The 15,798-nt window shown below is 35.7% G+C and overlaps 1 protein-coding gene across 4 annotated transcripts in view; it reads left to right on the top strand.

Moving 5' to 3' along the window:
* Positions 1-456: 456 nt before the first annotated feature.
* SCN9A (sodium voltage-gated channel alpha subunit 9) overlaps positions 457-15,798 on the top strand; it is a gene marked incomplete at both ends in the record, with an annotated part of 83,186 nt that continues 67,844 nt past the window's right edge. For 2 of the 4 annotated variants that reach the window (XM_082841360.1, XM_082841358.1), the window contains 7 exons: positions 465-722; positions 5,648-5,768; positions 6,110-6,203; positions 6,770-6,898; positions 8,341-8,432; positions 9,425-9,634; positions 15,558-15,621. In XM_082841360.1, the coding sequence (XP_082697486.1) occupies positions 465-722; positions 5,648-5,768; positions 6,110-6,203; positions 6,770-6,898; positions 8,341-8,432; positions 9,425-9,634; positions 15,558-15,621 (968 nt within the window). Of the gene's footprint in view, positions 723-5,647; positions 5,769-6,109; positions 6,204-6,769; positions 6,899-8,340; positions 8,433-8,550; positions 8,643-9,424; positions 9,635-15,557; positions 15,622-15,798 lie in introns of all 4 variants that reach the window. The other 2 variants (XM_082841359.1, XM_082841361.1) reach the window with 2 other exon arrangements.

Here is a 15,798-nt window from a genome sequence, read left to right as displayed (position 1 = left end):
ACAGAAGAGGATCAGGTGATGAGAGAGGCAAGAAGGGAACCTGCAGAGTGGTGCTATCAGAAGCACTGTCATAAAGATTTTTAAACAAGGAAAGTTGAATTGAATTGCACTAAGAGTAAATACAGATGAAAAATAAAGGGAATTAAACATATTTTTCATTAAGTTATCACTTTAAGATCTGTGAAGTGTTAAGTTCAAATTCTTAAATAAAGATCATTAGAGAGCATGGAAAATAAGTCATGTACGTAGTAGTCACTTAATAAGTGCTCATTCAACATGATGATAATTCTGTGAACACAGTGCTTCTTGTAGTTGAAACCAAAATCTGTTTTATTATTACTATTACTATTATTATTTTTTTCAAGTGCCGTCCCTGGCTGGCAACCACTTAAGGCTTTGTTTGTTTCTACTTAGGCCTCTTATGTAAGGAGCTGAAGGGGAAATAAAATATACAGGATGAAAAGATGGCAATGTTGCCTCCCCCAGGACCTCAGAGCTTTGTCTACTTCACAAAACAGTCTCTTGCCCTCATTGAACAACGTATTGCTGAAGGAAAAACAAAGGAACCCAAAGAAGAAAAGAAAGACGATGACGAAGAAGGGCCAAAGCCAAGCAGTGACTTGGAAGCCGGCAAACAGCTGCCCTTCATCTATGGGGACATCCCTCAGGGCATGGTTTCGGAGCCCCTGGAGGACCTGGACCCTTACTATGCAGACAAAAAAGTGAGTTTATTGTGCCTGCAATGGCGTGGTCTCTGTTTACCTCTTTTGTACAGAAAGATATTTTAAATTGAGATTAAGTGGAATTTAGTGAAAAGCCACATCATGACAAAAATGTTTAGTTAAATACATATGTAGGCTCTTTGAGAATATGTACTTTTACTAATTTTTCATCAAAACTGGTTCTGTCACTGGCATACTATTTCGATTTTTTTTAATTTAATAGCGTTCAGTATAATGTTCTGCCTTTTGGGACATAACCTAAGTGCATCCTGGTAGGAACAAAATAATTGTCAGTTTGAGAAGTAAGACCTGGGGATATGTCCAGAATGCATTTGCACGGAGGTGACAGGTGAATCCATGGGAATATATAAAATCACTCAACTAATAATGGGATTTAGAGAGCCACTCATTTAGGGGGTTGGAGATAAAGAGTCTGAGATGGTCAGAGAGGCAAGACATTATAAATCAGAAAGTTTTCCATTATTCAAAAAAAAAAAAAAAGGGAAGAGAGTATCTCATAAAATTATCCAGAAAGTTGAGGCTGGAGAAAGGCTATTGGAATGAACAAGGAGGATGAGTTGGTAACTTTTTGGAAGCAGTTTGTGTTAGGTGATGGAAATAAAAGCAAGATAGTGGTGGATAGCAAGTAAAAAGAGGAAGTGGGTGGCAGTCGATGCAAGCTGAAAAATTTGAGAAATTTCCACCAGAAAGATGGTCACTTGAGGCAATGAATAAATTGAAAACCTTTTCAATGTAGGGTATAAATAGCACGTTTGAAAGTGGAGAAAAATTATTCTCAGAGAAAAATACAGAGGGTCGAGTAAGTAGCTAGTTGCTGATGTTAACAGACAAGGGATAAACCACAGGTCAGCTTGTATTTGCATTAGAAAAATGGAGTGAAGCCTTACTGTGTGAGCCCTGAAGGGCAAATAGGAGGATGAATTTGAGTCCTGATATGTTGAAGTAAAGGTAGGCACATCTGAGGAGATGCATGTTAAATCATATCAATATTTTCCATACTACAGGAGTGGAAATTGTCCTTTGAGAGTCAATCTTGAGAGCAGCAGATCTGAGAAGGTGTTGATTACATTAAGGGGAGAGTTTGAAACACTGCTACAAAGGTTATTCTACCAAGAAAATGAGAAGGGGATTACAGTCATTTCTGAGACAGTAGCAGATACAACCAGATTGAACTTGACAAAGAGGAGACAGTAAAGGATTAGATCAGCAGGTTCCATAACTTTCTCCAACAATGCTTTACTGCATGGCAACTGCAGAGTTATCTTTAAGAGGTCAAGAAAGGCAGGATAAAGTCCATTAAAAAAAACTGTTTTGACTTAAGATGTAAATAAAAGAGATTATTTATTGATAACACATCTAGCAAATAAAATAAAGGGCACTGAAATGTCTTAAGAAATAGAAAATGTGATGAAGTTAATTTTGATGGTAGAAACACATCTTCTTTGGCATAGTTGCTATGAATAGCAATATGTAATATTTTGCTTCACATTAAAGCCAGCATCTCAGCAAGCTGACAGCACAGAAGGAGAAAACAGAATACCTGAGAAGGCTTTGAGATACTACCCAGCATTCCAATTAACCAATCAGTATTCTGACACAGGAAGGAAGAATGTTAACATGTATTCAGGATCTCTGCGTCAGGCACTAGACTTTTTATACAAATTAACACACATATTTACTATAACTTGATAAGACAGGAAGTAACAAAGGACCTGGAGAAAATAAGTAACTTACAAAATGCTACATGCTAGTAAGTTTTGTCACAAATTTTTTAGTTCAAGTTGATTTGACTCCCTACTGAAATATTCTGTTGTATAACATCTCTTAGTTTAATTTCTGTTGTATAGCAATCACCATGCTCACAGCTTTACAAAAATGAATGGAAGAATGAATGGGTAATATAAATATAAAAAGTACTTTCTTATAATATAATAAGTACAATATAAAAAGTACTTTCTCATTTTACTTACTACTTCATCCTGAAAAATGCCTGGCTCTTCATGGATACCTCCTGCATTTCCCATTTCTCAAGGGGGCCTGGTTGTTACTTAACCAGGAACCCCTGCAGGAGGAAAGGAATCTTTCTGAAATAAATCCCAATTCAGAGAGAAACTAATATTGGCTTAAAGTGACTTGAGAGGTAAGGAGAAAATGTTTGTATTTGGATGGAGGATTAACTATTGGAATCATTTTGGGTATGTGGTAGACAACTTTAATGGAGAATATTTAGGGGTGGGACTCCAATCCCGCGCCTTGGCCCCAGCTCCTTTCAAATATGATGCCAACCACATTAAAAGCCTAATGCACATCTGCATCAGTGTACTTGGGTAGAGCTAGGTCAAACGAAGTGATCTATTTTTCACAGTCCTCTATTAACAGATGAATAAATACCCACAGGGATTACCGAGTCTTTTTATTTTAATTTTTTGGTTTCGAGCTTTAAATGATCAGCTTTTTGTGCCATGTCCTAACCCTTCAATCATTCTTGATTAAAGTAGTTTTGACTTCCACTTGCAACTTCAGGATTGACTTCTGTGTGGATTGATTCCTTAATGTTTCGGGTTATTCACACTCATTGACAAGAACTTTATTTCTGCTACATTATAATCACTGCTTGGATTAAAAATCTAAATGACTCCTGATTTGACCTGGGTTCAGATTTTAACTTATATTTGAGTGTAATTATCAATGCTTTGTTAAAAAAAAGGACACTTAATAAACTAATGATAGAAGTTAGGGCTTCATTTTCATGTGTGATGAATATAGTAAGTGCTTTTGAATAGTTTTATGCAGTGCCTTTATTATAGATGAAAGTTTGTGTCTTTAAGAAAGAATAAATTACCAATCACCCTCTGCTGTGGGTATTAAGAGGACAGGTACAATGTCTTATTATCTTCATATCATTGGTGCCTTATATGTTGCCCAAAATATCAGCAGCTGTTCCTACCATTTACTAAGAATTTACAATACACCAGAACTTAAAAGCTTCACAGACGTGAAGTGCTAGCTCTCAAGTTGTGAAATGGTAGATCAGGTATTTAGAATCCTATCTGTCCAACTCCAACGCTTATACTCTTTAAGTACCTTAATTCTCTAATTTTATGTTCAATAAATTATTAAATAAGTGAGCAATATTAAAAAAAATTTATTCAGACCTTGACATCTATGCATTTCCTAGTAGGATTTTAGACTTTGCTAACGAGACTCATTCTGCTACCCAAAATTTCATAGGCATATCTATTTTTCCCACCTGTAATTAACTCCTGGTTGTTTATAAACCTAGACAATCCTAAAGAAGTTTTTAATGAAAATGAAAATTGGGAATCTGAATTTAAAAATAGTAAACCAGTTCTTTTTTTTTTAATATCAAGTACAAGGTAACTTGATCTTGCCAAGTTGAGGCAGTAATATGATTTTCACATTAGCTCAGATGACCTCTGGTTCATGAAGTCCCCTGATTATTCTGACAGACATGTGACCACGCCCCCTCTTTACTCTCATGCTCTGCCATTTGTATTTCTCTGTATGCTGCCTGTCACATCTTGCCTTGTATTAGAGTTATTGTGTTCTTATCACTTTTCTAGGAAGCTCCTTGAATGCAAAACTCATGCCTCATTTATGTTCAAATCCCTTTCATTGCCTCTTATGCCATAGTTGCTCACTGCACAATTGTAGAATATAATGGCTGAACGAATTTTTAAAAGCACAGTGTATTGAGATTTAAGAAGACAATAGTTGTACTCAAAGGTGAGATATTAATTTTAAAACTAATTTTCAATGTAAAAGTGAACTTTATGTTAAATTATGTTTAATTTACTATACATAACTGGTATAGTAAAAGGGACCAGGAATATAAAAGGGCATCTGAAAATAATAGATTCTGTCTGTTTTCTTGGGGCCTGTGCCATATACAAAAGCAAGATTACCCGAAGTTACATCTCCAATTTGGTGAAAAAAATTTATTACCAGAAGCTCCCTTATAAACTTATATAAAATTCAGAATCAACAACAAAAAGACCAAATTAGTGTCTTCTAGATGACACAAGGAATTTGTTTGCCAACCACAGAAAAATAAGACAAGGATTTGAACTTGGTCTTTCTGATTTCCAAGCCAACTCCTTTGGTTGTTTTAATGTTTTGTTGTTATTGCTGTTTGTTTGTTTGGGTTTCAAATTTTTCAACTAAATACCAAAGACATGGAAACTGTCACTCATTATGCAATGGTTACATAACATATTTCTTAAATGTTTGGTTCTATTCGTATTATTTCAAAAAATTGCCATGGATAGTAGCAAGCAAGTCCTTTAATTTATGTTCTTTTATTTTAGCTGTTATTGGTATTAACATCTAAAATAGGAAAATCATACTGAGTAGTAGGATTCTTTCAACTCTAATATTCCTTAAATTTATGAAAATATTTTTGAAAACTCATATTTTGGTACATTTGCTACTAAACCTGACAATAGCCAAGAAGTATTAAAATTCTCTCAGTGATATGATAAAAATCAAGGATAGCTAGTATCTATTTGGTTTGCATAAAATGCAATGTAATGAAAGAACTAAGTTGTATTTTAAAATATTTACAGTGGCCACAAGTTATTGTTACTGATTTGGGTGTTGAAAGGATATGAAAAAGTGAAAACTGTATTTTGAAAGCTCTAAATAATACATGCTCATAAATGGCTCACTTCTTACTTTACTGATGAAATGGACAATGGACTTGGAGTTCATTGGCCAACATGACGTGAAGAGCTGCATCAATGGTATTGGAACCACATTGCTTGAGTCTGATGGCAGTGTTTCTTTAATATGACCCTACCACATGGAGAGGTAAATTGCAGATTAATCTACTACATTGAAATTTTGGAGTCTTGATTCATACTGTTTTCTTTTTACTCCTGCAGACTTTCATAGTTTTGAACAAAGGGAAAGCAATCTTCCGTTTCAATGCCACACCTGCTTTGTACATCCTCTCTCCTTTCAGTCCTCTCAGAAGAATATCTATTAAGATTTTAGTACACTCATATCCTTTTTAAAATGCTTACTTACAATGGTTCTTTAAAATGCAGTTTTTTGTTATTTTTTTAAATATAGATTTTAGTCCTTTTGTACCTGAAAAGACTCTGGTTTACCAATCTCAATATAATTTGGTGTAGATCTGTGAGTAGATTGGGAGAATGGCAATTTTAGTATTTTAGGAAAAATTGCTTTTGTCTATTACTCCCTTGTTCAAAGAGATTTTTTTTAAGTCTATAGACGTGCTTAGAATTTTTTTCTAAGGAAAAATTGTTAGCATTTCAACAAATGTCTTTATCAAATACTCAAAGTTCCTACCGTGGTCTTTTATCATATTCCTTGATTCTGAGCTACCGCATTCAGCATGCTTATCATGTGCACTATTCTGACGAATTGCATATTTATGACCATGAGTAACCCTCCAGATTGGACCAAGAATGTAGAGTAAGTGGGTTTAAGTACATTTTAATATAGTCTTAGTATGGTCATTTTTATCCTTTCCTTTTTATACCAGGAAGTTATTGCATCTATAAATATTGTGGTGTTTATCTTCCCATGTTACATAGTTGCTTTTCTTTCAATTATTTTTCTCTCCCCTACAATATTAACCTGCTAATATTAGAATAGAATAATACGTGCTACAGTCTTTTCTAGAAAAAAGACCTTATCAGATGCCCTGCTTTGTTCTTAAGACATGCCACATATATCTTGTCCTTGGGTATATTTCTGATAGGAACAATGCAGGAATTTTCTAGGCAGACCTAATACCTGTGTTCTTAGTAATTTTTAAATACCTCTACTTTCTGAGAGTGTTTCTGATATGTACATTTTAAGATTTTCTGGAAGGACCTTTACTGTAGTTTATTCTAATAGTTAGAATGGGTCCATAAACCAACAGCCATACTCCAATAGATGCCTTCCTTTGGTTGATCAGAAAAAATTAATTATAAAGATTCACATGGTATTGTATTCTTTTCACACTTAATATCCCAATGGATTCTTGTGCCTAGGTACACTTTTACTGGAATATATACTTTTGAATCACTTGTAAAAATCCTTGCAAGAGGCTTCTGTGTAGGAGAATTCACTTTCCTTCGTGACCCTTGGAACTGGCTTGATTTTATTGTCATTGTTTTTGCGTAAGTACTTTCAGTTTTTTGAAATGCCAAACTCATGAAAGTCTCAGACAGCACAGTATTCCAGTAAGAACAGACTTTTGGGGTTTGACTTTTCCTGCATATAATGGTTGCATTTAAAGGATACTGTATGGAAGTTAGTCATCAAAAAAAATTAATATTTTTTCAGATAGAGCATTTTCTACTCAAAAGTGTGTGACATCATTAAGATAGATGGTCTTCCTCCATGCTCAGTACTTGGATAGATAATATATGTCGTGCCAGTTAGGGTCACACTTTTTCCAAGTTCTTATTTAAAATCTGGTAAAACCTATAAGAAAAAACTCAGGCATTTATTATAAGTACGGTGCTCTTTTTTTAAATTAACCTATATTATTCAAAAGCTAATAAGTATATTAAAATATAGAAAGAAATCTTTTTATAAGGGCTGTCACTGCATACTAAACCTAACATCAATGCATTGTGTATGCATTACATAGGCATCCACAGTTTATTTTCCAGGGAAAAGTATCACATTAAGATATAATTTTAATTTATTCATATTGCTGCTCTTTTCCTAAATATATTTGTCAGAAACATTTCTTTATTTTTTAAATCTCAAACCTATATACAGTATTTTCCCTCTGTCACTTTGAATTGTAAAAGTAATACGTGTTCATTGGAGGGATTTAGACAATACAGAAGGGTCTTGGGATTTCTAGTCTCCAATTCCCGCACACCTGCCCCACCTCTGTCCTTCAGGCTGGCTTTTTGTGGTCATATAAGACTGCTGTAGTGCCACCCACCACCTGCTAAGACAACACTGTGTCAAAGAAGGCTGCATCTTCTCAGGGGTCTCCTTCTTTAAATTTATGTGCCATAAACTTTACCATTTTTAAAGTATAAAATTCAGTGTTTTGTAGTATGTTCACAAAGTTGTGCAACCATCATCACTTTCTAATTCCAGAATATTTTCGTCACCCCAGAGAGCAGTCACTTCCATTCCCTTCTCCCCCCGCCGCCAGTCCCTGGAAACCACTCAACTGTGTTCTGTCTCTGTGGATTTGCCTATTCTAGACATTTCACAGGAATGGAATCATACAATATATGACCTTTTTGTGTCTGGCTTCTTTGAATTAGCATACAGTTGTCTAGGTTTGCTGCTGGTATTTTATAGAATATTAAATATCTGTATTACCATAATATTGAAGTTTAGTAATTGAAGCATTTAATTGTTTAGTTAGGCATTTATGTGTATGAAACCATTTTAATAATACGTTTGTATTTTGCTCACATCAAATGACTCAAATCAAATCAAATTAAATTAGTAATGATAGAAGCAAAAGACTTGCAGAACTGTAAATTTAAATAAGAGGTTCCAAGCGTAGGAAACACCTTGACTAAAGGCACAGGTAAGTATCATAGACTCTATCTAAATTCTGAATAACTCTGATTTAATTCTACAGGTATTTAACAGAATTTGTAAATCTAGGCAATGTTTCAGCTCTTCGAACTTTCAGAGTGTTGAGAGCTTTGAAAACTATTTCTGTAATCCCAGGTAAGAAGTAATTGGTGTGAAGCATTAGGCCACTCATAACTCCAACTATTTTGGGAGTTGTTCTTTGTTTGTGTGTGTGTGTTGTTACCGTGTTTGTGTATAAACTCCCCTATTACAGATATGTGACAGAGTTTGTGGACCTGGGCAATGTCTCAGCGTTGAGAACATTCAGAGTTCTCCGAGCTTTGAAAACAATTTCAGTCATTCCAGGTGAGAGTGGGGTTAAACACCGGGGCTGACTTTGATCTTTTGAAGGAAAAACAAGAAAAACTTTCTCTTACGCAATTTTAATTAAATTTGATCTCTTACGTTTTTCACAATCGTTATTAAAAGTCAGCCTTTGAGTTTAATCAGTTGCATGAGTCTTAGGCGATGAAGATGGCCATTTGGTTCACATCTCAACTTGAAATTTTCCCTCCTGTCTAACAGTTCATTTTCCATTTTGCTTATCCAGGAATGAAAATTTCAATTTGTTTTATTGCTTTTCATATGGTTAAGAAAAGAGATACAAAATATCAGCATGGGGAGGATTGCATGACATAATGTTTTTTTCTTTCCTCAATAAACCATTTCTTAACTGAAATTTAGTAAGTTGTCACTGTGTGCTGCAATTCAGCCTCTTTTCTGTTTTGGTGTCGTTATAAAGAGATGTTTTGTCTGACAAACATTCACTGAATTGACACTTTTTAAAAATTATTTTTTCAAGTGAGTGTGTGGATATGGTTTGAGCAACCAAATTATTCATTTTGACAGTTTGGTTATTCTCTGGAAATATTTAAAGTTTTTAATCACTTGCTGTAATATACAGAAACGAAATATATAAAACAGCAAGTCCACCCTTTTGAGCTGGTAGACTTTTTTCCAACTAGGTTATTTAAGATCATTGGTTTGATAAAATGCATGCATTTCTAGGAAAGCTTGTGTTTTGTTTTCGTTTCTCATTCAGAGGCTTTATTTCATTTTGAACACCTATTTCTCCTCCTCGTATTCAGGCCTAAAGACCATCGTAGGGGCCCTGATCCAGTCTGTGAAGAAGCTTTCTGACGTCATGATCCTGACTGTGTTCTGTCTGAGCGTGTTTGCACTGATTGGACTGCAGCTCTTTATGGGCAACCTGAAGCAAAAATGTGTGCGGACTCTGCTTGAAAATAATGAAACAATAGAAGGCATATTGAATACTCTCGATGAAGAAGACTATGGAAGTAAGAATGCCCTTGTAGTTACTAATAGGTTGAAATAAGGCTAAGAGCATTGTTCTCTTCTGGCAATGGAATGTTGCTTTCATTTTAATTATTTCAAAATCACTCAAATATAGAGAAAGTTGCTGCAATGTGAATTTGGATCATGTTATATTTTCATAAATTTCCCTGGATCTAAGCTTTCTAGCTGTTCTGGTATTAAGAACATGGGATAGTTGCATAATTCTCAATTTCTGTAAGATAAAAAAGAATAAGTTTGCTCTAGAAAAATAAATTTGGCTATGAATTAATGATATTGACCATTAAATTTCATAAGTTATATATTTATATACTATAGTTTTATTGAGTAATTTATACTTACATTTATTTTATAGTATAATTTATTATATAGTAATATAATTATATTTTTAGCCTTGTATTTTTCGTATAACTATAACATTGTACAGTCATGTTAATCATGTTATAATGATAATATTATCACATATTAAAATGTTTGTCTCAATAGTATTTCTAAAGATTTGTATAAGCAGAACAGTTTATTCAGCTTTATCAACACTATCCTCATACTATAACCAATGATGAGTTTTACAGCTCTTTCTAATGGCTGCCCTCAATCTAGCTAATGACCATCATAGTTTAATTCATCAGAACTAGTTCTGTAGATACCATTTACGATGATCTGTATGCACAGTCTCAGAAGTCTACTTAATTCACAAGTGTATTTTAGAGTATCCTACAGAAAGCATAAACGGTATGTTTTCTAAATAGTTATCCCCTAACACAGTTTCTCTCACCAGAGCTGATGAGTTTGGGTGAGAATGAAATCTAGCAAGATTGTAATTTCTGTCTAACACCTGCAGTGTGTCTGTAAGATGTTGCCCACGTGAACCCATAAACCTTAATAATTAGATCCAGAGGTAAGGTGGACATGCAAGTGCCTTTGATAGAAGGAGATCAGGGAGTAAAGGTCAGGTGTTAATTCTCCTTAAATAATAAAGAGTCGTATACATCATTTTTTTTTTTTTTACTTTACTCAATGTGTTTTTTTCCTACTCACTGAGTAATATAAAGGCAAATAAAACCTAGCTAGTATAGTAAAAGACTGTAAATAAAGAAAACTGAAAAAAAGGAAGCCTAAAACAAGAAAACTGAAGGGTTTCAAAGTAAAATTTTTAATGTATATATTTTTTACTACCAGCATTTGATGAGGAATGTAGCATATTTTCCTTTGCTTTTCTTTAATTTATTTTTTCAGCTTCTGATTTTTATTAATATGATCTTAAATTTTATTTCTAGTTTCCAAAGGATTTTATTTCTTAATTTATATACCATGCAAGTTATAGCGCTTACAGGTAATTGCTGACCTTTGTACTTTGTTTTATGAATCAGTTTACAGCACTTACTTAAACTTGACTTTCTTTTAACTAGGATCATTACCAGTCCTTTTATTCTGAATCTTGGTCTCATTCCTGAGTTCATACTTTGATTTTTTTTTTAACTTTCTGGAATTGCTTCAAGCAATTTTTTCCAAAAGGAGTAGAAAAAGCTCTTGGATCTTGCAGTATATCTTCATATTGGGTTCACACATGAGTGAGTGACAGCTTAGCTAACAATGAAATTTTATACCACAATCTTCTCCCTCAACTCTATACATTATTCTTGATTTTCTTCCGAAATATAGTTTCACGGCAGAGATGATTGTGTTCACTCCGTGTTTGGTTTCCTACCTGTTTTCTGTGTCGTAGAAGCCCAGTCTCACTGCAGTATTTATTCAGGTATTCATCACATGGGTTTATTGAGTGCTTCCCTGAGCTAAGCATTGTACAAGCTTCTGGACCTGTAGCAGTGAGTGTGATAACCTCAGCCTCTGCATCCACAGAGCTTATCTACTAGGGAGAATGAAAGAGTAAAAGGAGGGGAACAGACAAATAAAAAATATTGCAAGTTATAACAAATGCTGTGTGAAGAAAACAAATCTCAGGGGCTGAGATACCAACTAAATGAGAAGCCCTCTCTGAGGAGGTGGCATTTAAGCAGAGATCTAAAGGATAATAAGAAACCATAAAATAGTGTAAGTGTAAATGGGGGCTGTTCCTTGAATTAGAAGGAAGAGATTGTGGAAAAGCCCTGAGACAAGAAAGAGTATCATGTGTTTAAGGAATGGGAGAATAGCAGTGTGGTTAGACTCTAGCAAAGGAGAGGCAGAATGGCAACAGAGAAAGTTAGAGAAAAAGGCAGGGGTCATATCATGAAGAATGTCTTAGCCCATGGAAAGGAGTTTGGATTTTATTTTAAATGCAGTGGTTTTAATCACTTTACCATATGGGGAGCTGATTGGGTAAGACAGATGGTAGATTAGAAAAAGGAAGACCAGTTAGGATGATGTTTCTATCATTCCAAACAAGACAAGGTTGTGGTTTCATCTAGAGTGGCGGCAGAAAGTGAAAAATGTGAGTTCAAAATGACACCCTATAGAACTCACTGATGAATTAGAGAGGAGAGAAGGGCTTGGGGAATCTCATCTACGTTTCTGGCACAGTAACTGGATAGGTGGCAATGGGAAGTGAGGGAAGAGTGGGCAGGTTTGTAGGAGAAAGTCACTATTAACCAGTTAAAATTGAGATGTCATTGGGATATCCAAGTGGAGATAGAAAGTAGACAATTGGAGATTTAAGCGTAGAGATCAGAGGAAGTGCCTAGTTTGGAGATATACACTTCGAAGTAATCAGCAAAGGGAAAAGATATGTACACACATACACACATCCTTCTGAAAATCCTCATGTTTATAAGTAAGTAGACAATGGGAAACCTGGTGTTTAAAGCAAATTTGCTGTTTAGAAGATGCTCATCTCCACAACCCTAATGTCTAGAAGGCAGGTAGAGAGGAGGACCCCAAAAAAGATGCAGAGAAAGAGTGGCCAGTAAAGCAAGAAGCAAAGATATAAGTAGGAAAATCAAGAGAAAAATGTATGTTGAGAAAAAGGGAGTGCTTGTGTTGAATGACGCTGCAAGATCAAGGATTAAGATCAAGATCAAGGATGATGAGGATAGAGAAATGTATATTAGCTTAAACAACATGGAAGTCATTAGAGAATTTCATGAGCAAATTTTAGTAAAGCGGTAGGATACAAGGTTGGATGAAGGTGGTGACGGGTGAATAAGATGTCAGAAAGAAGAGAAGACAGTACGTGTAGACAATTCTTCCAAGAAATTTGGCTGTAAGGGAATCAGAATAACAGGGGCAATGGCCGGCATTTTTTTAAAAGATGGATTTTGATAGGGATGTTTTTCTAGTGCTAGAAATGAATGAGTAGTAAAATATGGATTAATAATTCAGGAGAGCGGGGGAGAGCAAGTCCTTGAGAAAGTGGGAGAGCGAAGGGGAGAGACATCTCCACCATAGAAGCAGGAGGAAAGATGGAAGAGCAGGCTCCAGCGTAATCAGAGGAGGATTAAGTCAAGCCCAGTGGCTTTTATTTCCACAGAAAAATGTGAGGTGGGATCATTGGCTGGGAGTGCAAAAGAGGAATTCTTCTCTTGGTATTACATTTTCCCTTTACATGTTAACCTTAAATTCTCTTGAGGCTAATTATCCTCATAATTTACTGTTTATTTGTTTGCGAATTATTTTCAAGTGTTCTACAAGACCAGAGCGAGCTACTCCCATTGCTTCACCTTTCACCATTCGTGTATTGAATTGACATGTTAGCCCTACAACATGCCCGTACAGGCAGCTCTAGAGCCTACTTTTATAAAGCAGCTCCTCAGTGATTGGTAAATGTGAACTGGTATTTCTTTAAAGGATAACTCTAAAGTAATCCTTCCATAATAAAAATATCTCAGAGGTTTATGTATAAAACGTTGCATGATAACCTCCTCCATCCTCATTCTGCCATGCCTACCCTCCCCAAGGCACAGGAGTTTTTGCAAAAATGAACACTGAGAGTTTTCACCCCAAACTAAGAGGCCTTATTGGTTTATTTGTGTCTTCTAATATTTGTATCTTCTACATAAGACCAAACGATGGCATATAAGTCAGTCAGTCTTATCTGAAGTTGTTTAATAAGAGCTGCTGCTCTTTTAGCATTGATGTAGAAAGTGTGGGTCACTGTGTTAAGTGTTTTACATGCCATAGCCTATTAGTACTAATTCAGCAGCTCTACAAAGTAGGTGTTCTTATCCACATTTTACAGATGCAGAAGCTAAATCTTAAAGTGATAAAGTAATTCACCTACATAGGAAGGGGTAGAAACAATAGTCAAATCCAAGTACATCTGACTTCAAATTCTTCGTTCTGCTGTTACTCCAGAGCCTCCTAGAAATTACATCTTTATTTATTTTGACTTGAGCCAGATAGGAAGTTGGGCTCTTATTAAAAAAATTCTTTTTGTCCTTTATACCTTTACTGTATAGGTTTGGATCAGCCCCCTGTATTAAGAATAAGTCATTATAGTAAATAAAGGAAGAGTTATGAGTTCCTTTACACCTGAAAATGGGCACAGAGGGTACCATGAAAGGGGAAAATGTACATTTATTTCAGTTCTATATCCTCAACATCCAGAACTTAGTAAGTCCTAAATAGATGTTGATTGGTGAGTAAACAATGAGAGAATTTCAGAAAATAAATTTCCTTCACTTATAGTGTTGCCTTGCCAACTGTACCCCTTCTGGAATACTTGGGGCTGAGCTGGGGGCTCTTTTCCTTCTCTTTCCCTCCCCTTCCCCAGCTCCACTTTCTCTCATCTGACGATGATGCCCATCTTTGTATCTCCATAGTTGATACCTTCACTGACCTCAAGACTCATATCAATCCAGTCACTTACTTGATAAATATAATTTAATACCTAATAATCATCTCATGTGGAGCACAGCTAAAACGGAGCTCCTGGTTGTGCTTCAGGCCATTCTGTGCCCCACTCTTCCTTATCCCAGTAACTGGTACCACTCTTGACCAGCTGATGCATCCTTGTGTCTCCTCTCTTCCACATACCCCACATGCACTCCGTCAACACATCCCGTCCGCTTGATTCTGTCCCCTTCTCTCCGTATCCATGGCTACTCTCTGAATCGTAGCCATGTCACCTGTCACTGTAGTCACTTAGCTTGTATCCCTGCTTCCACAGCTCTGAATCGTAGCCATGTCACCTGTCACCGTAGTCACTTAGCTTGTATCCCTGCTTCCACACTTGCCCTCCTATAGTCCATAGTCCACAAAGCAGCCACAGCAACATTCAGAAATGTTAATGATTGTCTCACATCTCTACTTCCTACTTCTATTACTTCCTATCACACTTACAATCCAAACTCCTTTCCATGGCATGCAAAGCCTTGCTACGTGGCCCCGGCCTACCTCTGACACCACAATCCTCCCCACTCACTGCACTACAACTGGGCTGGCCATTTGGCTTTTTTGTTTCCATATAACAAATTCATTTCTACCTTGGGGTTTTGCTCTTCGCTCTTCACTCTGTCAAGATGTCTCACGAGGGTCCTCGAATGGCTGGCTTCTCTGTAGCATTTAGGTTCCAGCTCGAATGTCATCCCTTTAGAAAAGACTTCCCTGACCACATTTTGTCACATTGTCTTGATTTATTTTCTTTAGGGCATTTATCCCTTGTATATTTACTTGTTAAGTGTCTTTCTCCATCCCCAACCTCCACCCTTACCTAAACATAAAGAAAGCTTCATAAAAGTGATGATCTTATTTATCATGTTTGTCGTCATATTCACTGCCTGGCCCATAAGAGGTTATCAACAAATATTTGAAGGAAAATATATAAGAATACAATAAATAAATGAATGCCTATTGCCTGGCACTGGGCCTGAACATGTTTGTAAATATATCTATATTAATTAACTGACCTGCTGTGTCACTCTTAAAGCTTACACTCCATAATGTTATATTGTTCAATTTCTTCCTGAACAGAATATTTTTATTACTTGGAGGGATCCAAAGATGCTCTCCTTTGTGGTTTCAGCACTGATTCAGGGTACGTAATATTTGTTTTCAGTTTAGTCCAAAGGCTGGGGGAAGAAAGAAAAATCAAACTCAATCAGTTTGCTAATAAGGACCTTTGATTCTATATTATTTTCATATATTTCATGGCATTTTTTGACTCATTCTGTCCCACAGTGAGTCCAGAGTTTAAAACTTTCATGGTTAATGC

This window comes from Leucopleurus acutus (genome assembly GCF_964270905.1).
Source record: "Leucopleurus acutus genome assembly, chromosome: 6".
In the NCBI taxonomy this organism is placed as follows: Eukaryota; Metazoa; Chordata; class Mammalia; order Artiodactyla; family Delphinidae; genus Leucopleurus; species Leucopleurus acutus.
This window is presented reverse-complemented; position numbering and strand designations above follow the sequence as displayed.